The sequence below is a fragment of the Madurella fahalii genome (genome assembly GCF_045866475.1).
Source record: "Madurella fahalii IFM 68171 DNA, scaffold_3, whole genome shotgun sequence".
Lineage (NCBI taxonomy): Eukaryota > Fungi > Ascomycota > Sordariomycetes > Sordariales > Madurella > Madurella fahalii.
In genome coordinates, this window is record NW_027263973.1 from 1,849,900 (window position 1) to 1,870,550 (window position 20,651).

Below are 20,651 nucleotides of genomic sequence, written 5' to 3' on the forward strand. Positions count from 1 at the left end.
TAAGAGATCGCGGGGTACTGGTCCCTCAAATATCGCCATGCAAAGCTGCCGATAGCGGGGCAAATGACCCCTGCAGCACAAATGTGGAGTGGAGCCGCCATGAAGCACGACGCTGAACTTTTGCCGTATCAGTGACAAGGAACTTGTCATGGAATCTACCAACATCTCAGCTTTGCAGCATTCGTACACGTAGCAGCTTGCTTTGGTCTCCAAACGAGCAGCGCCTCGAGTAAACCAGAATTCCGCCGTATTCCATCGCTCATAGTTCATATGCCGCGGGCAACAGAGAAGATGGGCGGTACCAAGAACAAGAGGCAAAAGCGCGAAGATTATCGCGCGGCGATGAGGCAGGAGGGTGTCTCGGAGCTCCCACGAAAGAAGTTTTATCGCCAGAGGGCCCATGCCAATCCCTTTTCCGATCATCAATTAATATAGTGAGTAGCGCCGCCTCTTTCGTAGACTACAGGACCTGACTCGGATACAGCCCCCCAAGCCCAGATCAGATGGACTGGTCTTCACTATATCCTGACTACGTGGTTCAAGAGGCTGAAGACCAGGAAATGACGGCCCTTGATACTGCATCAGGACAAGAAACTGCCAGCAACACACCCAAGAGGTTATCAAAAGAAGTCGAGGTGGCAGACATTGGCTGCGGTTTCGGCGGCCTGCTGGTCGCTCTGGCTCCCACGATGCCGGATACGCTGATCCTCGGCCTCGAAATTCGCGTCTCTGTGACGCAGTTCGTGGAGGACCGGATTAAGGCGTTGCGGGTACAGAACCAGGAAGCGAAGCTCTACCGCAATGCCGGCGTCTTGCGCGCCAACACGATGAAGTTTCTGCCCAACTTCTTCCGCAAGGGCCAGCTCACCAAGATCTTCATCTGCTTCCCGGATCCGCATTTCAAGGCGCGTAAGCACAAGCAGCGCATCGTCTCGACGACTCTAAACTCGGAGTATGCGTACGTTGTGCGGCCGGGCGGGATTGTGTATACGATCACCGACGTGCCGGATTTGCATGAGTGGATGGTACAACACTTTGAGGCGCACCCTTCATTTGAGAGAGTATCCGAAGAGGAGCAGGAGGCAGACCCGTGTGTGTCTATCATGCGGACTGAGACAGAAGAGGGGAAGAAGGTGGAGAGGCATAAGGGCCAAAAGCATGTTGCGCTGTTTAGGAGGCTGGAGGATCCTGCTTGGTGATTAGTGGAAGCATCTGAGATACTGTATGGGAGAGAGTTGAGGGGATGGTCCGGTGGTTGAGTGATACCCCCAGTGGCTGCAAATGTATTCCTACACTGAAAGATACGGCCCAAAAAAAGTAAATTAAAATAAATAAATATTTTTTTAAAAAAAAAATAATTAATAATACAACAGTAAGAGGATACGGCGGCTCCTCAAGTTGTGGTGTTCAGTATGTTGCACAGCTCGAACTTGAGTGCGAATAGCTAGGGATAGGGTTTTAGCGTTGTGTAACTGGGCTGCTGGGTATCCATGTCGCTACCTATGCATCTATTGCATGGTCGACATCACCTGTGACGCGACGTCGGCTCCGCTATGATAGCTAATCTCCCCTCCCTCCAACAAACAACCAGTGATAAAACATGCGGCGACGACAGCCGTCCGCTGCCCGCTCCCGACTATGGCCCTTCAAGGGAGAGAGATAGCATTTGGCGGTATTGCATGCTTTATCGCCTGGGGCTATGCCGTCAATTGGTTCCCGGTATTGCGATGGGCCGGTCACGCCTTCGTTGGCGGTGTGCTAGTCGCACTCGTCTCCCTGCTTGCGCTCGTGCTGCTCACTTCTCGGGGCCCTAGATATCGCAGTCTCCGAAAGACAGCTCTCCCGAATGGCCCCGTATTCATCGGCCCGGATGCGTGGAAGAGAGAGGTTGCCGCCCTGCAACAGCGCCAAGCCTACGTCAGGACGCCGCTGTGCCCCGAGTCTCCGAAGGTGTCAGCGGCTCTCGACGAGGTGCTTGAGTACATTGTCCGTGACTTCATTAGGGTGTGGTACTCGAACATTAGCAAGAACCCGGTATTCACGGACGAGGTAGACAAGGCTATAAGGGGCGCCTTGCTTAAGGTTCGCGACCGGATGCGGGAGCTCGACCTCGCCGAGGTGCTGACCACACGCCTTGTCCCGATTTTAACGACGCACTTCCGCGATTTCTATGACGCCGAGCGATCCGTAAGAGGACGCAAGCTGAATCGGTCCGTCACCGAGACGGAAGAGCTGGACCTGGCGATCGCATCCAAATACAAGGAGGGGAAGCTGCATCCAGCTGCGAGTTTGTCTTTCTCGGACACGAAAACAACGCAACAAGACTATCTAAGACAAACAATGCCCAAGATTTTATCCAAGGTTCTGCCAGAAAGCCTGCTAGCCTCGAGAGCTGTGTCGATCATCGTCCGCGAGATCACTGCCTGCGCAGTCATGTTCCCTCTGATGCAGATGTTGGCCGAGCCGGATACTTGGAACCAGTTGATGGAGAACTATGGGCGGAGCATGCTACAAGACCGCTCCACGGTCCGGAGACTCCGCGCCGCACTAGACCAGCACGCCTCTCCCGCCCCGAAGATGGGGAAGCCAGTCGCGTTCCCGCGTTTGAATCCTGCAGATAGCGAGAGGAGGTTTGAGAGGTTCATTCGAGCAATTCGGAAGGTGAACAATCTGTCGGATGCGAGGCGCTTCCGCAGCGAAGTCGCCAGTCAACTCATGAAGGACTTGCAACAGGAGAATGTGGATCAGGTCTACCTACGTAGGCTGGAGATGGGGAAGCGGCTGCTGGATCAGAAGGTCCAGCATCTGGCTGCGGGAGGCGGTCGGCGAACCCTTCCACAAAGTCCGGCGGTTGTCACACCGAGCGCGTCCCGGCTCGAAAACGCATCGCTCACCGACTTGCTTCGGGACCCTTCCGGTCTATCCTACTTCATGGAGTACATGGATAGACAGCGTCTCATGCCCATGGTCCAGTTTTGGCTTGTTGTGGATGGCTTCCGCAACCCTCTCGAGGACGACGGGCCCGGGGGGGAACAACTCCCTCTACAACTGCCCCCTTGGACCGAATCAGACAGACTCGATCTTGCCCAGATTGATGCCGCTTATCTCAGTAAACCTGAGCTCAAGGTTCCAGAGGCTTCGAAGCACATCATTCAAGAGTTCCTCAAGGCCGGCAAACGAGCAACACCCGAGCAGTACTACAAGGCGCGGAGGGAAATTCTGCGTGCGCAGAGCGCCGTCCTGGAGGAAATGCAGGCCAAACATTTTCAAAATTTCAAAAGGTCGGATCTATTCTTCAAAGCATTAGCTGCTGAAGAGGCGTCCAAGCGCACATCATTGCCAGCTACGGGGCCTCTCCGCTCGGGATCTCCCCTTCCTCGAGCCTCTTCATACACCTCGTCCAAACTGAACCCCTCGTCGCGCCTTGGCCCAAGGCTACAAACAAGCCTCAACACCCGGAAAGCCGGATCAATGTCTGATCTAAGAGCCCTGAACGCTAATGGCAACGGTGGTCTCGATGCCCTTGTCGCTGGGCCTCGGCGATCTGTTGACGAGGATCGCTCTCCCAATCCATTATTCGACGATGATGATGTAGGGGACGACGCCTTGGCTGATTCCGTAGCGAGTCTCGACCAGGATTCGAGCGCCACGCCACCTGTCCCCGACACCAGGGTAGTCCAGGCGATGGAGAAGGCGCTCAATACCATTCTCGAGGATACTCAAGCCCCAACGGCGGAGGATCTGAGAGCCTCGTTGTTTGGCTCAGACGATGTTGGGTCAACCAGCATCTTCGGTGCTCCGGGGGCAATAAAAAAAGCGAGCTCACCAGCAGACGCGTCGAGATCGAACAGGGGCTCGGTGGATATGCCTCGATCCGGCGGAACGTCACTTGATATTAACAGGCCGACCGAACAACCCAGGCCAGATCGGGGATCCATCGATATCATGCGACCCGGGGATCTTCCCCGGTCAAACAGAGGTTCGCTGGACGGGGATCGGCCGGCGAAAGGACAGGAGAAACCTAGCTTGGCGTCTTTGGGCCTTGTCAGCGCGGCATCGCGCATTGGCGTGTTTGTTGACGATGACCTTTTTGGTGACGAGGACAAGTTCCTCTCTGACGAGCGGTCTGATTCGGACTATGAGAGGGATGACGATGACGCGGATGCGGTGCACCAGGCTGCGCCCGGTGATCTTGGACTTGCAGAAGCGATTACGGTCCTAACCAACGATATTGACAAGCTAGTTGCTCAAGAAGCAGTGGTGGATTCTCTTCTGAGAAAGGCAGAATTGACTAACAACATGGCTGAGCTAAGGATATTACGGAAGTCAAAGACCAGCCTACAGAGAGAGATCCGGCGCAAGGAGCTGCAGAGACAGCAGTACGTCATCCAGGAGAGTGACAACAGCCTGTACGGGCGCTCCACCATCAAGATCAAGTCGATCCAAGTGGGGAGAGAAGACGACGGCAAGGAATTTGCTCTCTACGCGATCGAGGTCTCGAGGAACGCGGGCGAACAGATGCCCGCAGCGACGTGGGTCATCACGCGGCGCTACAGCGAATTCCTTGAGCTGCATCAGAAGCTCCGCTCGTGCTACCCCTCGGTACGCAACCTCGACTTTCCACGCCGGCGCATGGTCATGAAATTGCAGAGTGACTTCCTCCAGAAGCGGCGCATCGCCCTCGAAAAATACCTTAGCGAGCTGCTCCTCCTGCCCGATGTCTGCCGCAGCCGAGAACTGCGCGCGTTTCTCTCCCAGAGCGTCATCACCCCGCAGCAGGGCGAGGGCTCGACAGAGCGCGAAGACGGGGTTGCCACCAGCAGCAGCTACAAGCAAAAGGACATGATCTCGCGCCTCTACGACTCAGTCGCCGACGGCATGGAGGACATACTCGGTAGCATCCCCGTGTTGGACCAGCTCTCGCTGGCGGGGCAGAATCTGATCGCCGCGGCTACCAACCAGCTGGGGACGATGCCGATGCCCCTGGGCGCGCTCACTGACGAGGCGGCAGCGACAGCGGGCATGATGAACACCGCCGAGGCGGAGGCCGAGCTCAACGCGTTTGAGAACAACAACAGGGAGCTCGAGCCGTTCGTCAAGCCGATATGTGACATCTTTTTGGAGGTGTTCGAACTCAACAGGGGCAACAACTGGCTGCGCGGCAGGGCCGTGGTGGTGGTGCTGCACCAGCTGCTGGGCGGCACGATTGAGCGCAAGCTGAGGGACAACGTCAAGTTGCTAGTGCAGGAAGAAGCTCTGCTCAAGTATGTCAGCTTGCTAAAGGAGGGCATGTGGCCTGGTGGCAAGCTGCCCAGGAACAAGGTGCCCCGGACGCCGGCGGAGAAGGCGAGGACAAAGACGGAGGCCAGTTTGATGCTTGCGACACTCGTGCCGGATTTGGTCGGAAGCGTGGTGGGACGGCTGAATGCCCAGGCGGCGAGCAGGAGGCTGTTTGCGACGTTCAATAATTCGCGGTTGAAGTATGCCCATTCCATCACATCTAGGGGTACCTCAGATTGGAGAAGCGCTAACGTTGTTGGTTGTACAGTGCCCATCTGGCTTTTACCTTCTTGGACGAAATCATCGATATTCTGTTTGAAAGCTGAGCCGGCGGGTTGCAGATCTTTGCGGGCTGCATAGCAAAGGCGTTCCTGATGAGGGTTTGTTGATTTGATCTATGCTGTTGATTAGCAGCTAGCATGTCTAGCGTTAGATAGCAGCGGTTTGAGTTTAGTCCGTATATATACTGTACGCCGAATCCTAACCTCCAAACCACAAAGTCTCAGCTTAGTGTACGTACGTATCCTGGGCACAAGAGGGCTCTAAGCGACATGAAATGTCCCGCCGTGAATCCACCAATCCAATTGAATGCAGACCAAGCAGCGCGTAAGGGTGTGACTCTGTGGCTTGGTCATGTGAAGCCGCGGATGAATCGTGTGGCAACGACTTAGCACGACAAGGCTCTCTGCCGAACGATGGGGCAAGCGACATGCCGGTCGCATGTGGATGCAAGGCGGCGTTAGGTTCTGTGTCGGCGGCTGGCTTTGCTAGGACTTCACCCCACTGCAGCAATCCTCCTGTGGTTGGGCAAACCAAGCCTTGGCGCGGGCAGCTGTGCATCCTGCTTGCTCCTCCCACCCGCTTTCTTTGCGCAGTTTGCTGCAGCCTCTGGCCTCAGTGGGACCGCCTCCCTCCCATTCTTCTTCCCCCCCGGTCGCCTCTGCTAGCCAATTTTTCCTTTTTCCACTCTTCACCACCAGCCACGCCCCCATCCCTTCCTCGCGGCACGGACTTGGTCCCCATCTCAGTGCGATTCCACAGCACTGTTGCTCGGCATCCTTGCATCGTCATCCACCGGGCAGCGTCAATACTCGCATCCAGCGTCTAGTATTTCCACCCTTCCGGTCGCCCTCGCCCTCGCGCGCGCTAAAGAGGCCAAAAACCGTCGCAGCCGGGCTGACTTGCGGCGAGGCTTGGTCGCGACTCGAGGTCTTGACCCCACCCGCAGGACGGAGCCTTCCCATCCCCACGCCCGCTTCCTTAACAACAATTCATCCAATCCATCCAGGTCGCTCCAGGACAAGGAACTACCAACTTTGGCAACAATGACAGAGGTGTCGTCTACTCGCCTCTATTTGGGCAACCTGCCCAGGAATGGTGAGTCGCCCGCGACCTAGAACTCCCCGGCCTTGTCCCATCAACGGCTCGCGCCGACACGCGCCGCTGATGCTGATGCCTACCATAGCAACCAAGGCCGATGTCGAGGCTCATTTTGCAACCCATGGCACCGGTGAGATCACTGAGATCAAGCTCATGAATGGGTTTGGTTTCATCGAATACAAGGACGCCATGGATGCACGGGATGTCGTCCCAGGTAAGCTCTTTGCCACCTCGTCGGATGGCTTTTTTTTTTTTCTTCTGTCTGTGTGCTGGCGGCGACAAATTTGCTAACGATATGTTATCTAGCTTTCCGTACGTTGAGGCACCCCATTGGAAATCCCGATCTTCATACCCACCGCTTCCCTGGCTAACGACCCTGCTCAAGATGGATCCGACTTCATGGGCGAGCGTCTCACTGTCCAGTTTGCTCGCGGCACCCGACATCGTGAACAAGGCAGCGGGTACAGCCATGAGCGCAACAGCGCTCCTCGGCCCCGTCGCACACCTTTCCGAATGCAAATCACTGGACTCCCCAATGATACCAGCTGGCAGGTCTGTTAAAACTCTTCCACTTCGTTTTCCACGGACATAATATCGATTGATCCACTTGAGCCTTATTGGAACTGGCCATATCCCTTGGCCTTGGTTGGACTAACCCTCCCCCCCTATCCCGGTTCGGCTGGTTTGGTCAGCCCGTCTGGACGTCACTCCCTGCCCTCCAAACAGGTCTTATTGTTGGGATGGCCGCGTCCTGGTCGGCATGCTTCCCTAGGGTTATGCTTCCCTGCTGTTCTTCGGTGGTCACAGTATCGTCTTTGCCGTTATTTTCGCTGGGTTTTGTTGGCGATGCTTCGGGAAGCTCTCTCCCCATGTCCCCCCAACCCTCTGGCACTCTTGGCTTCACTGGACTTGACTGGTTCTCGCATTGGATATCGCCAAATGCCGACTCCAGGATCTCGACTTACATGGACTCTGGCTCTAGGACTTGAAGGACTTTGCTCGGCAGTCCGGCCTTGATGTCGTCTACTCTGAGACCAACCGCAATTCCAACAACGAAGGGTACGGCTACCCGGGAGGCTGGCAGCGAACCGCACATGCTGACTCGCGCTCTAGTTTCGTCGAGTTTGAAACTGCTGCCGATCTAAGAACGGCCGTTGAGAAGCTGGATGGACGCGAGTTCAAGAACTCTCGTGTGACCTGCGTTGCAAACGTACGACTACCCTCCCAATTGCTTTTGACTCATGAACTAACCCGCCGAACAGACCCAACCTGACGTCCCGAGAGGCGACCGGGCTCGCTCGAGATCTCCGCGACGTCCTTATCCTCCTCCTGCGGATGACTATGACCGGCGTGGTCCTCCGCGTGGTTACAGCCCTCGTCGGGATGGTTATAGGGAGGGATACCGTGAACGGTCCCCCCCGCCCCTAAGGCGGGATTATTACGACGACCGGAGGGGCGGTTACCGTTCGCCTCCCCGCCGTGGACCGCCCATGGATGACTATCCTCCCCCTCGCGGCCGCTACGATGAGCCGTATCGCGCCCCGCGAGACTACCCCCCCGACCCATACATGAACGGACGCGCTCCATATGATCGTCGACCGCCTCCCCCGGACTTCCCGGCCCGCGATCCGTATCCAAGGGAGCCCTATCCTCGTGAGTACGAACGTCGTTACTAGAGGATACGTCAGCGTGCACTGAATGGCGATGGGGATGCATGCGCTGCTGTCGTCAAACTAGGAGTATTGAGGTCGAGATTTCTCGCCTTAAAGTTTCGAAGGGTTTGATGGGTGCCCCCCAGTAGATTGTGACGTTCAGATTAGTCGGGGGGGAATCCGGGATGGACTTTGATGATGAATGGTTAATATCCTATGGCGGTTGTCTTACTGAAAAGCGTCAGGAGCCACGGTCTCGTTTTTTCTTAGTCGAGTTTTCCATTCACCAGCGCAAAATAACAGTTTCATTTTGAACTTTGCGGCCTGACCACAGGTCACTACTGTTCTGAAAGTTTGGACCCTGTATCTCTGACGCGCGTCGATGACATTCGAGTTCTATCTATGCAATGTACCAGGGTTCTTTTTCAACCCGCGCCCTCGGATACCCATTGCTTACTACCTTACAGTAGTCGTGAGTTGCTTCGGCACGTTGCACCCAACAGCTGGCTATCGGAGGGCTGTTGAAACTCCACGGTGTTAGCACGTATTCCCGCGATAATTAGTGCATCACATGTCGGTATCTGCAGTGACCTCCGCCCTCGAACTCACTAATACCTAGCTCCAAAGCTAGCCGTCACAGAATGGCTCTAGCTTGGGACGAACGTCTTAATCACGTAATGTCAGAATGGCCATAAGTACCTTGGCCTTCCCACTTTGCACACGGTTTCGTCTCGTTCCGTGCTATTCCTCCATTTAATCTCAGACCAGCCTAAACACAGGACGCCATACCACAAGAGAAAAAATACAATTGTGACAATGATGGCGTACAAAGAGAGATTACCGCAGCAGAAGCCGTAGCCCGTTCAGAGGCAGCACGCCCCAATGTCGTCAATCTTCATTCAGAGAACGATCAAGACTCCGTGAGCGGCATGATGGCTCCCGACGTCGCTCCCCGCACCGAGGGCTGGACACAAGGATTTCACAGCAGCGACAAAGACTCCCAGTCTTTAAATTCCGAGACCAGTTCATCCAAGCAGTGAAGGACAACCAAGTCATCGTGGTCATCGGCGAGACGGGCTCCGGAAAAACCACACAACTACCTCAATACATTTGCGAGGCTGGCATCGCTAGCCAGGACCGCATGATCGGGATCACTCAACCTCGGCGAGTTGCAGCAATGTCAGTGGCCAAGCGCGTTGCGGGAGAAGTCGGCTGTCCCCTAGGCCACGAGGTCGGGTACTCCATCCGCTTCGACGATTGCACAAGCCCCTCCACCCAGATCAAATACATGACCGACGGCATGCTGCAACGCGAGATCCTTGCGGATCCGTATCTCAAGCGATACTCGGTTATCATGCTCGATGAAGCCCACGAGCGGACCATCGCCACCGACGTCCTGTTCGCCTTACTCAAGAAGGCTATGGTCCGGAGGCCGTCTCTCAAAGTCATTGCAACGTCCGCCACGCTCGACGCCGAGAGATTTTCAGTCTACTTCAACCGCTGCCCCATCCTCACCATCCCTGGCCGGACTTACCCGGTTCAGATTCTTTATTCGAAAGATCCGGAGTCAGACTATATCGAGGCGGCCGTCAACACCGCCCTGGAGGTCCATTTGGCCGAAGATAGCGGAGACATTCTCGTGTTTCTGACCGGCCAGGACGAGATCGACATGGCCTGCACTGTCCTGAACGAGAGAGTGAAAGCCTTTGGACACACCATCCCGGAACTCATCGTCCTGCCGATTTACTCAACTTTACCGCCCGAGAAACAAACTCGCATATTTGAGCCTACGCCGCGTGGAAGCCGAAAGGTGATCATTGCAACCAACATCGCCGAAACATCCATCACCATTGACGGCATCTGCTTCGTCATCGATTCCGGCTTCGTTAAGCAGAATGTCTTCGACCCAAAACTTGGCATGGAGTCGCTCGTCGTTACTCCAATCTCGCAAGCACAAGCCAACCAACGGGCGGGCCGTGCAGGCCGCACTGCGCCTGGGAAGTGCTTCCGGCTCTACACCGAGGCCGCCTACCAGTCAGAGATGATACCTACCACGGTACCCGAGATACAACGCACAAACATGGCCAACACGGCGCTCCTCCTTAAGGCCATGGGCATCAACAACATCCCTGCCTTCCCCTTCATGGACCCGCCATCCACGGGTGCAGTCCACTCAGCCCTGCACCTCCTCTTCGATCTGGGCGCACTCGACGACGAGGGCTTGCTCACAAGCCTTGGGCGGCGCATGGCCGACTTCCCCGTGGACCCGCCCCTGGCCCGGGCACTCATCGCGTCGGCCGAAAAGGGGTGCTCAGCCGAGATGCTCAGCATCACCGCCATGCTGAGCGTATCGACCACCGTCTTTCACCGCCCCCAGGACGAAAAACAACGTTCCCGAGCCGACGCCAGAAAAGCCCGCTTCCACGACCCGACCAGCGACCACCTCACGCTGCTCAACTTGCACGCGGTCTGGTCCGGCACCCCATCAACCAGTAGAGGCAGGTTTTGCAGCGAAAACTTCGTCAACGAGCGCGCCATGCACCAGGCCGACCACATCCGCGAGCAGCTGGCCAATCTCCTGACGCAGCACGGTTACCCGATCATCTCATATTCCTCATCCTCATCATTGCCGCCGTCATTATCGTCAACGGAACCCATCCGCCGCGCGCTCTGCGCTGGCTTCTGCCGCAACGTTGCGCGGCGGTCATCCGACCAGGATCCGGGGTCGTTCAAGACCCTAACCGACGGCTCGACCGTCTTCTTGCACCCTTCCTCGGCGCTGATATCGCCGACGCGGCGGGGACAGCAGAGTGCAGATCTGGTGGTGTATCACTCTGTCGTGGCGACCAGCAAGGAGTACATGCATTGTGCGACAAGCATCAAAGCGGAATGGTTGTTGGAGGAGACAAGAGGGCTGTACAAGTGCAAGAAGGCGGAGGCGGCCTCTGCGTCGGGAAGGAAAGTTGGGGGTTATGTGAGGGAGGAGGGGATTCGGCCACTGGCTGGGAGGGATACGAAGGGGGATGAGTGGCGGTTGAGCCATCGGATGAGGCAGTCTAGGAGGAGGGGTGGGGCTACATGGGGGTGATTCTGAGAGGAAAGGTGGCTCTGTAAGATATTGGGTGGAGGGATAAGGAGGTCTCTAGGCTCCGCTGTTTATATAGCCTCACGATGGTTCTGTATTACAATCCCATAAGCGATTAACCCAAGGCCAAATCTTCCTCATCTACAAGATGACCGTCTCCCCTGACCGTAAGGAGCCCCTCACCACACCATAACCCTAGACGCGGAGAGATGCGCCTTGCAGTCAGTGAGAGACATGCCCCACGTACCCGACCACAATCCCCCTACTACTACTACCCTCAAGGAGAAGAGTACTTGTACCCATACTTCTCCTTGGCAGCCTCCACGAAGGCTTTCTTCTCCTCGATCCGCTTCTTCGCCTCCCCACCCTCTCTCCACGCCTTCTCCAACACGCCATTCGAGATGGGCGAGGGCGCCCCGCTCGGGACGGTCAGCCCCCTCTGGACGGCCGGCCGCTCGAGCAGCCTGTCATACCACGCCTTGACGTGGGGGAACTGGCCGGCCAGGTCGATCCCGCCGTGCCGGCTGATGTTGACCCAGCCGATGAGGCTCATGTCGGCGATGCTGTACGTGCCGCGGGGCCCGGGCCCGGCGACGTAGTCGCGCTCGGCGAGGCGCGCGTCGAGGATGCCGTAGAGCCGCTCCGTCTCGCCGACGTAGCGCTGGGCGGGGTAGGGGATCTTTTCCGGGGCGGAACCGAGGAAGTGGTTTGCTTGGCCTTGCCTATTTTCGGGGGGAAAAAGGGGGTGAAGGGGTTTTGGTTAGTTCTTTTTTCATTATTATTTTTTTTTTTTCTGCTTCATGTGGTGGGAGGAAAATGAGAGAAATAGAACAAGGGAAATCTTACATCGGCCCTAGACCACCGTGCTGCCAAGCCATCCACTGCTCGCAGACGGAATAGTCGTCCGAGTCGAGGGGGAAGCTGAACTTGTGCTCTGGGTCATAGTGCCGTGAGAGGTACGACAGAATGGCGAGACCCTCAAAGACGACAAAGCCGCCGCGGTCGTGGTCGACGATGGTGGGGATGCGGCCGTTGGGGTTGAGCACAGTGTACCATGGCTGTTTTTGCGTGTTCTTGCTGATGTTGACCGATTGGACCGTGTAATCCTTACCATACGCTTCTTTGAGTTCTTCGAGGAAGACTGAGATCTTGTGGCCATTGGGCGTTCCTAGAGGGGCCCAGTGTGAGTAGCTAGGCGGGCGGGGTAGGAGAGGCTGCGAGGCTGACCGAAAGTCAAGAGCTCAATGCCGGATTTGGCAATGAGACCGGTGGGTTCGGCCATTTCGTCTGATGTTGTCTGAGTTGAATGTGCGGCAGAGGACAGCGTCCTTGAAGGGATGTGTGCCGAGAACCGAAGATAGCTAAGACGAGGCGACACGGTCCCTAGGGTCCTAACAGGCCTGGGAACAGCCCGGCTTCTTATACAGTAACGTATCAAATGACGACTCCCTCGTAGGTAGCTAGGCATGGGTCGACGTGTAGCGCAATTGGTTACCTGCATGCTCGGAGAGGCTGTCCTCCCACTCTTTATGTACACTAGATGCTGGCTGGCGTTAGGACTATTGCAGATGGTGCCATGCCGGCCCCGCGTTCCCCACGCGATGACGCAAAGATTCTCGTTGCTTACTGATACTTCAATCACTTTCTGCAGTCTTCTGTCCGCTGCGGTTTGTCATCCCTCGGAGAGCTCTTTGCGCATGTCTGTCAAGGCTTGCTCTCCACATTATAAGGCCCTTAACGTCAACTTCTCAAATAATTGGATATGCCATTGTTGGTTCCGGCACGACGCCGAGTTACCGGTAGACCCCTTGCATTGGGGGTTTACAGGGGCCAAATAAGCTGTGTGGGGCCTGTGGGGTTGTGAGCTCGGTCCGCTTTGCGAAAGAGCGGGCCGTTTCCTTATCTTATCAGACAGAACTGCCAGTCTCCCAAAAATTTTCCCCAAGTCGAAGCCCCTCTAATAATTGATAAGAGGCCCTGGGGATGCAGTGCCGAGTCAACAGCGCCGCCACCGTAATTCGATTGGTATACCTAAGTAGCAACCATGAAGCGGAAACTGGACAGGAATGACGAACCCGCGGCGGCGGCGGAATCCGAGAGCAAACCCGGCCAAGCAGAGACGCAGCGGACCGAAAGTGAGCCGTCGTTCGCCGAGCTCGGCCTCGACGCGCGCCTGGTGCAGGCCGTTGCCAAACAGAGCTTCGAGAAACCAACCCTCGTCCAGCGCAAGGCCATCCCACTGGCTCTGCAAGGCCAAGATGTGCTCTGCAAGGCCAAGACAGGATCCGGGAAGACGGCTGCTTATGTTCTTCCCGTGCTCTCTTCTATCCTAAAGCGCAAGAGCGTATGTGCATTCGCCAACACCTCTCTTACTGCCACCCTTCTGGATCCAGATGCTGAGACAATTGACAGACCGATTCTACGCCCTTCACTGCCGCCCTCATCCTCGTCCCGACCCGCGAACTCGCCGACCAGGTCTTCAAAGCCATTGAGCAGTTCTCAGCCTTCTGCGCAAAGGATATCCAGGCCGCCAAGCTGACCGAAAACCTCTCGGACGCCGTCCAGCGCTCCCTCCTCGCCAATGTCCCGGACATTGTCGTCTCGACCCCCGCCCGCGCATGGAACAGCGTCAACTCGTCGGCGCTCTCGCTGAGCAAGCTGCAGTATCTGGTGCTGGATGAGGCCGACTTGGTGCTCTCATACGGCTACGATGAGGACATGGAGAACATCTCACGCTCGCTGCCGAAGGGCGTGCAGACCATCATGATGAGCGCGACACTCTCGGCTGAGCTGGACACGCTGAAGGGCATCTTTTGTCGGAACCCAACGTTGCTGGATCTGAAGGAGGAGTTTGGCAACGAGGACGAGAAACTTACTCAGTTCTACGTCAAGTATGTTGGGGTTGAACGGATATCTTGGCTTGGGCATTGGCTGACAGACGTTAGGTGCGGCGAGGATGACAAGTGGTTGATTTCGTACCTCATCTTCAAGCTGCAGCTGATCAAGGGGCCCTGTTTAATCTTTGTCGCCGATATCGATCGGTCGTATCGGCTAAAGGTAACCTCCAGGTGCTCTATCCAGTGACTCCACAGCATTCTAACCGCTTGCAGTTGTTCTTTGAGCAATTCAGTATTAGAAGTTGCGTCTTGAACTCCGAACTGCCGATCAATACTCGGATCAAGATTATCGAGGAGTTCAACCGCGTAGGTCCAAATAATTCGTTCAAGAGACCCAGGGGCTAATGCGCTGAGTAGGGCATCTACGACATCATTATCGCGTCAGACGAGAAGAGCGAGGTGTTTGGAGACGAAGCTGCTGGCGAAGGGGAAGCCAAGCAGTCCAAGAAAGATTCCAAGTCTCAGAAAGGGGGCGAGGAAGCGGATCAACCAAAGAAGAAGAGGAAACACGAAATAGATGAAGAATACAGTGTATCTCGAGGTACGCCGACCGGTTCTAACTGTCTCGAGCCAAGCAAAACTAACTATGTTCCGCAGGAATCGACTTCAAGAACGTTGCGGCCGTGGTCAACTTTGACCTGCCCACATCTTCTTCATCCTACACTCACCGGATAGGGCGTACCGCCAGAGCTGGGCGCGCCGGTATTGCCCTTTCTTTCGTCATCCCAAAGGAGCTCTACGGCAAGCACAAGGCGACGTCAATAAAGAGCTGCGAGAAGGATGAAAAAGTTCTGGCCAAGATTATGAGGCAACAGGCCAAGCAGAATAGGAAACTCGAGCCGTACAACTTCAGCAAACCCCAGATGGAGGCCTTCAGATACCGTATGAACGATGGTATGCCCACCCCGGCCCTAAGACCGCCTAAACAAGTACTGACTCATTTTCAGCTCTGCGTGCCGTCACGAAGGTGGCGATTCGGGAAGCAAGGACAAGAGAGCTGAGGCAGGAATTGCTAAGGAGCGAGACGTTGAAGCGGTGAGTATCTTTTTCTGTTCTTCGCACATGCAGACGCTAAAGCCGCCACGCAGGTACTTTGAGGAGAACCCGGCAGAGCTCTCGCACCTGAGGCACGACGGCGAGCTCGGCAGGACGACAAGACAACAGCCACATCTCAAGCACGTGCCCGATTACCTACTTCCCAAAGAAGGGAAAAAGGCGCTGACGTCCAGCGATGTCGGCTTCGTGCCGTTTAAGAAGGAGGTCAAGGATAGGAGACATAGGAAAGGCAAGCACAAGGGGAGGTCGTTTAAGGTTGGCGGGAAGAAGGACCCACTAAAGACGTTTAAGGTCCGGCGGAAGGCGAAATGAAGAAAGGGTCCCAGTCGTTGGTCTCAGTGAGTGGTAGGGTACACACAGTCGGCGAGTCCATCAACCCATACCCCCGTGCGTTATTTGATGAGCAGCATCCCTGTCGCTGCAATGGCTCCATGGATCCGTCTTCGACTTCAGCCGTTTGGGTTGTCCGCCTAACGACCTACGGCTCCTCACTAACACTAGGTTGGCTATGTCTAACATCAAACCAGCCAGTGGCGACGGATTCCATATTGGAATACACTAGTCGCGAACCTAACATCAAATTGTGAAGTATAATCTCAGCGAGTCGGCCGCACCTTGTTGAAATATGCGGTCGTAACGACCAACGGCAACTGCACCGGTCTATTCAAGCAGAAAGAACCGAGGTGGATCACCACTGGGCCAGTTGTAGAAGATGATTGGAATGCGTGCACGCAGACGCTGGAGGGGCATAGCGATACTACCTGCTCCGTCGCGTTCTCTCCCGACTCAAAGCTCGTTACGTCCGGGTCATCCGACAAGACCGTCAAGATCTGGGATACGGCGACGGGGATATGTACGCAGACGCTCCTCCTAACTGTCTTCAAAACCCGCTCGACGGCTGGTCTAGGATATGTTTCTCGACAGCCAGGGAAGAGGTTGGCTACCGCAACGAGGTGGCTTGCCGAGGGATGGACCCGGGGCACAGTCACTTCTGTGATCTCCACCAACAGGCGCAAAAGGGTCTCATAATCCCATACCCGAGCGCGGCGTGTGCCTTGTCACATAACCAAGAAGCTCTGTCTAGCCAGTATGCGCAACTAAGGACCAGTGGAAGGTGTCGTCCGGACAAGGCAGACGTCAATGACGAACGAGACTCAAGCAGAGCCTGCCCATCGCCACACCGCCTTATCTCGCCGGGGTGGGTGGAGTCCATATGAAAGAAACACGGCTGTGTAGCGGTATCAACAGGGCTCATGAGGGAGGAGATCCAGACGATTTCAGACTTTTATCACAAGTGATCAAAGTGACGGGAAGTGATCGGCTACCCGCTTGAGGCATCCGGTCTTGGGCATCAGTTCCCTATTTGTAGGCAGAAGCAGGCTACCTTCGGCTTTCGGCAAGCACGGACCAGTCCTTTACCCAACAGTGAATCTACTCTCCGCTTGCTCGGATGCATCCATCAATCTACATTACGATTCAGCCCAAGTGGTTCTGCCATCTGAGTGTTTGTGGAAGTAGCATCCGTCGGCGTCCTGTTCCCAATAGTCCGCCGTCGGCTGCTCTTTAGTTAGTGGATCTGTCACGTAGCTTGCCAGTAGTTGTGCGACCAAGCCCAACGACACAAGTGCCGGGCCGCGGTCTTGCTGCTTGTCCTCTAGGTAGTAACACTTGGAGAGAGCAAATCCTCCTTCGGTATCTTTGGGTATAGTATAATCATCAGCATCAACGGTGCTTTACAGTTACTAAGGTAGGTAAGATAGCTCAACATAGACATGTTACAAGGTTGTTTTATCCGATTCTAAATACACTCCACTTACTCTGCTGCTTAGTCTTTATACACTATTAAATCTATTGATACAGGAAGCTGGCAGTGCACCAGCTCGCGGCACCTAAGAGTAAGGTAGGTATGTCTGTTTTACCAGGCGACGGAGTTATTCTACCCCTTTATTCAGTATGATGACTGCGGATGGTACGGCAAGACAATCAGAATAGCATACAGATTTAGGGTTTCTCTTCTAAGCACGAGACTGAACTACCGCATGGTGGGCCTTGAGCCCCGTAAGTTTCGCCGTCTACCCAAAGGTGCCGAAACCTGAGGCCGACATGCCGAGTCTGCGCTCAGACACGGGCAAGGGGCTCGCCGTCCTTGATCTTCCTCGCACCGTACTTCTCGAGGCGGATAGATTGTATGGCGATGAAGCCCGATGTGTCTTGGGGCGTCCAATTCATGTCTAGCGTGTCCATGCTGCTCTCATCGGCAGAGTAGAGGTTGGAGGTCTCGCTGGAACGTCCAACGACGTACGCGCACCCTTTATAGGCAACGAGATTCACCTTGCCCTCAACTTGACGTTGTGAGAACTTGATGGCATGCTCAACAAGCTCCCGCTCGGGACTGAAGTACATGCCTAGTTGAAGAGTTAGGATGTTCAATTCGACGACAAGACGTGAGCGTGGACGGAGATGACTGACCGTTGTAGATAGCGGCTGACCAGTCTTGAGAAAGACGGTCGCGGATGGAGCGTACCTTGGCGTCCATGGTGATTCCTTCAAGATCTATATGAGCCTGTCGAAGAATCGATAGGCCTGGACTATCTATGGACGCGATGTTAGAAATTGTACGGTCATTGATCCAGATCTAGCTGCATACCGTAACAGCCCCTACTTTTCAGGCCTGAGAGTCGTCAGCGGATGACACAGCTGACAGCAATACACTTCCTGACGAGCGCGAACTCACCGATAAACCTGGACTCGACAATGTCGACACGTCCGATTCCTAATAATTGGTTAGCAGAGACTCAGGAGCTTTCGTAGTTTGAAGCCTCACCATTGACCCGGCCGATCTCATTTGCTTCCTTGAAAATCTCCAGCGAGCCGGTGACGACCTTGTCGCCGACCTCAAGCTTGACGGGAACGCCTTGATCGAAATGGACGGTGAAGCGTGTCGGCTCGTCAGGGGCCTTCGTCGGATCTACAGATGGACGTCAGCGTCTACTCGAATTGGTTGGAATGGGCAGAAGCGCCTTACCAACAGTGCGCTTCCACATATCCTTCGGGGGCTCCAGTTCTGGTTGCTCGAGGATCTGATAGGGTCAGCACGATGCAAGATAGAGTTTATCAAGCGGATGTAAGGCGGCCTACCCCAGCCTCGTAGCTACAGTGGATGATGTTGTCGTCCATGGACCAGGGGGCCTTGGGCGTAGAGCTGACGGGAATGTTTTGCTCGGCGGCGAACTTGAGTAGATCCGCACGTCCTCTGTGCGCTCGTCAGCTTGGCTGCGAGAAAGCGAGTGTGAGTGATCAACAAACGCGAATCGGTTGTAGAACTCTGGCATGCGCCACGGAGCCAGAACCTTCAGGGTGGGGTCGCAGGCCTTCCATGCCAGCTCGAAGCGAACTTGACTAGGAGAAAGACGTAAGTATCAAGCCAGAGGCTCCTTGGAGATATAGACATACTCGTTCTGGAAGCGTTAGCATCAGGAACGTGAAAATATAAGATTCGACAACTTACACCCTTGCCGGTACCTGAAGAGATGGGAAACCTGTGTTAGCAAATTGTCGATACAACAAGCATGTTGTGACCCAGCCGGAAGGCTGCTTACATCCGTGGCTCAGGATCGTGCAGCTGTACTTCTTCGCGACTTTGATCATCGCCCTGGCGATCACTGGGCGGGCAAGACTCGTCCCGAGCAGGTCATCTCGATGTTAGCTGGGATGTCGATAAGCGGTCAACCTGAGTATCTTACATCGGTCCTCATAGATTGCGTTGCCTATGGATGTCAAGTGTCAGCAGGCTTGTAGAACTCACTCCAAGACGCAGAGCGGGCGGACGCACATTGAATGGCAGGCCAGACCAGCTCGTCAATGAGCTCCTGTTGGACATCCTCGATGATCATGTGCTCAGCCCCGAGCTTAAGAGCCTTGGACTTCACAGCCTCGAAGTCCTCCTCCTGACCGCAATTGGCAAGAAAGCACACAACCTCATAGCCTTGCAAAACCAACCACCGGAGAATTGTACTTGTGTCAAGGCCTATTATGTCCATGAGTACGAATTTGTGATCTTCTCTTAAGCGTGTTCAACTTACCACCTGAGTAGGCACTGAATTAGGTCAGTCGTCAGTCAAGCTGTATCTTACACCAGCGCCGGAATCACTTACAGACAAACACGTTCCGGCGCCATTATAATGATTCCTTGCAGTCAAGAGGTGACCTGAAAAGGTAAGTGCGAGAGATAGACCCAAGGGTTAGATGCAAGAGGTATACGGGAAGCAAAGCAACTTGGTGTCTGGCACAAAGTCGGCGAAGATGCTGTCAAGGTTTTTACGATTTCTAGCTCCGAAGATTATGGTGCCCGGCAAAAAGTTTGAGTCTACATGTGCGTACCGAAGTGGGGCTGTAGGCCTTAAACTTTTTACCCCTCACTGTACTTGCAAAGTGGTGAGAAGAACTGAGTCAACATTTTGTAGAGAGACTCTAACAAAAGTGGGATGATAACGTACACTATATCCCAGTAAATCGCGCTATAATTTTGTGGGACTGCCTTCTGATAAGATAGACTTATCTAGGCGTCGCGAATTGATAAGGGCTGACCGACCCCATGTCTCATGGCAAACGAAGAGCTACAACGGACGTTCCTACCAAAAAAATCCGCTCACCGCCTTCTTGGCATTTTAACCATTATAGAGCTTACCCACTATAACCCACTGAAAATACAGCGCTTCCACCAACCCCACCATCGCCATCACCATCATCGCCACAACTAATTCTATCGACCTCAATTGCGCGCCGTCAACCGTAATTGCACGTAATCAACGTCAATTTCAGGGTAACTATCTACTTTCTTCTATTTTATTGCCGCAGTGGCGCTGGATGCGCCAGGCACAGAGCCAATCGCTTATAGTGGTTAACCGCTGTGGCTCCCTGGAATGCCCACTGGAGGAATTCTGCCAGCAGAAAGGAACCGAAAGCGGTGAGCGGATTCTTTTGGTATGAACATCTGTAAAACCACCAGGAAAGTCCGCTGAATCACTGAAGCAAGTGGGTCTTAGTGAATGAGTCACTGCACTTCAGTCCTACAGGCACTGAGGTGAATGCCTTGCAAGTACCTTCACTTACCGAGCGCGTTGAGTCTGATTCACCTGGGCAACACCTCATCACTCTTCACTCACCTCTTCGCGAATGTTGAGATTCTCACTTTAGGCAGTTTGCCACCTGTAACTCGCCCCCGCCAAGGCAGGGAACATGGCAAGAACCGAGCAACCTCAATGCAAACACTCGACCAAACAACAACCAAAAATTTACCAC

General features: G+C 54.9%; 7 protein-coding genes across 7 annotated transcripts; 5 read left to right on the forward strand and 2 right to left on the reverse strand.

The window, feature by feature from the left end:
• Positions 1-291: 291 nt before the first annotated feature.
• Positions 292-1,199, forward strand: TRM8_1 (tRNA (guanine-N(7)-)-methyltransferase (tRNA(m7G46)-methyltransferase); the record flags this gene model as incomplete). The annotated part of the gene is made up of 2 exons (XM_071061430.1): positions 292-434; positions 485-1,199. The coding sequence occupies 2 exons, from the start codon at positions 292-294 to the stop codon at positions 1,197-1,199; spliced, it is 858 nt and encodes a 285-aa protein (XP_070917531.1).
• Positions 1,200-1,638: 439 nt separating this feature from the next.
• TRM8_2 (tRNA (guanine-N(7)-)-methyltransferase (tRNA(m7G46)-methyltransferase)) lies at positions 1,639-5,606 on the forward strand (the record flags this gene model as incomplete). The annotated part of the gene is made up of 2 exons (XM_071061431.1): positions 1,639-5,480; positions 5,549-5,606. 2 exons carry the CDS (start codon positions 1,639-1,641, stop codon positions 5,604-5,606), a joined length of 3,900 nt encoding a protein of 1,299 aa, XP_070917532.1.
• Positions 5,607-6,605: 999 nt separating this feature from the next.
• MFIFM68171_06012 (Pre-mRNA-splicing factor srp2) lies at positions 6,606-8,336 on the forward strand (the record flags this gene model as incomplete). The annotated part of the gene is made up of 6 exons (XM_071061432.1): positions 6,606-6,657; positions 6,746-6,874; positions 7,046-7,212; positions 7,643-7,719; positions 7,774-7,870; positions 7,923-8,336. 6 exons carry the CDS (start codon positions 6,606-6,608, stop codon positions 8,334-8,336), a joined length of 936 nt encoding a protein of 311 aa, XP_070917533.1.
• Positions 8,337-9,453: 1,117 nt separating this feature from the next.
• On the forward strand, positions 9,454-11,400 carry PRP22_1 (DEAH-box ATP-dependent RNA helicase prp22; the record flags this gene model as incomplete). The annotated part of the gene is made up of 1 exon (XM_071061433.1): positions 9,454-11,400. The coding sequence occupies one exon, from the start codon at positions 9,454-9,456 to the stop codon at positions 11,398-11,400; it is 1,947 nt and encodes a 648-aa protein (XP_070917534.1).
• Positions 11,401-11,674: 274 nt separating this feature from the next.
• On the reverse strand, positions 11,675-12,679 carry DBP9_1 (ATP-dependent DNA/RNA helicase; the record flags this gene model as incomplete). Its single annotated transcript, XM_071061434.1, has 3 exons — positions 11,675-12,119; positions 12,244-12,565; positions 12,625-12,679. The coding sequence occupies 3 exons, from the start codon at positions 12,677-12,679 to the stop codon at positions 11,675-11,677; spliced, it is 822 nt and encodes a 273-aa protein (XP_070917535.1).
• A 762-nt stretch (positions 12,680-13,441) lies between these two features.
• On the forward strand, positions 13,442-15,662 carry DBP9_2 (ATP-dependent DNA/RNA helicase; the record flags this gene model as incomplete). Its single annotated transcript, XM_071061435.1, has 8 exons — positions 13,442-13,741; positions 13,810-14,288; positions 14,343-14,454; positions 14,508-14,600; positions 14,652-14,835; positions 14,892-15,188; positions 15,242-15,329; positions 15,383-15,662. The coding sequence occupies 8 exons, from the start codon at positions 13,442-13,444 to the stop codon at positions 15,660-15,662; spliced, it is 1,833 nt and encodes a 610-aa protein (XP_070917536.1).
• A 1,806-nt stretch (positions 15,663-17,468) lies between these two features.
• On the reverse strand, positions 17,469-19,527 carry MFIFM68171_06016 (argininosuccinate synthase; the record flags this gene model as incomplete). Its single annotated transcript, XM_071061436.1, has 15 exons — positions 17,469-17,755; positions 17,820-17,942; positions 17,998-18,021; positions 18,085-18,123; positions 18,175-18,318; positions 18,376-18,430; positions 18,489-18,603; positions 18,657-18,744; positions 18,804-18,808; positions 18,859-18,889; positions 18,950-19,045; positions 19,094-19,117; positions 19,183-19,377; positions 19,433-19,446; positions 19,505-19,527. The coding sequence occupies 15 exons, from the start codon at positions 19,525-19,527 to the stop codon at positions 17,469-17,471; spliced, it is 1,263 nt and encodes a 420-aa protein (XP_070917537.1).
• Positions 19,528-20,651: the final 1,124 nt, after the last annotated feature.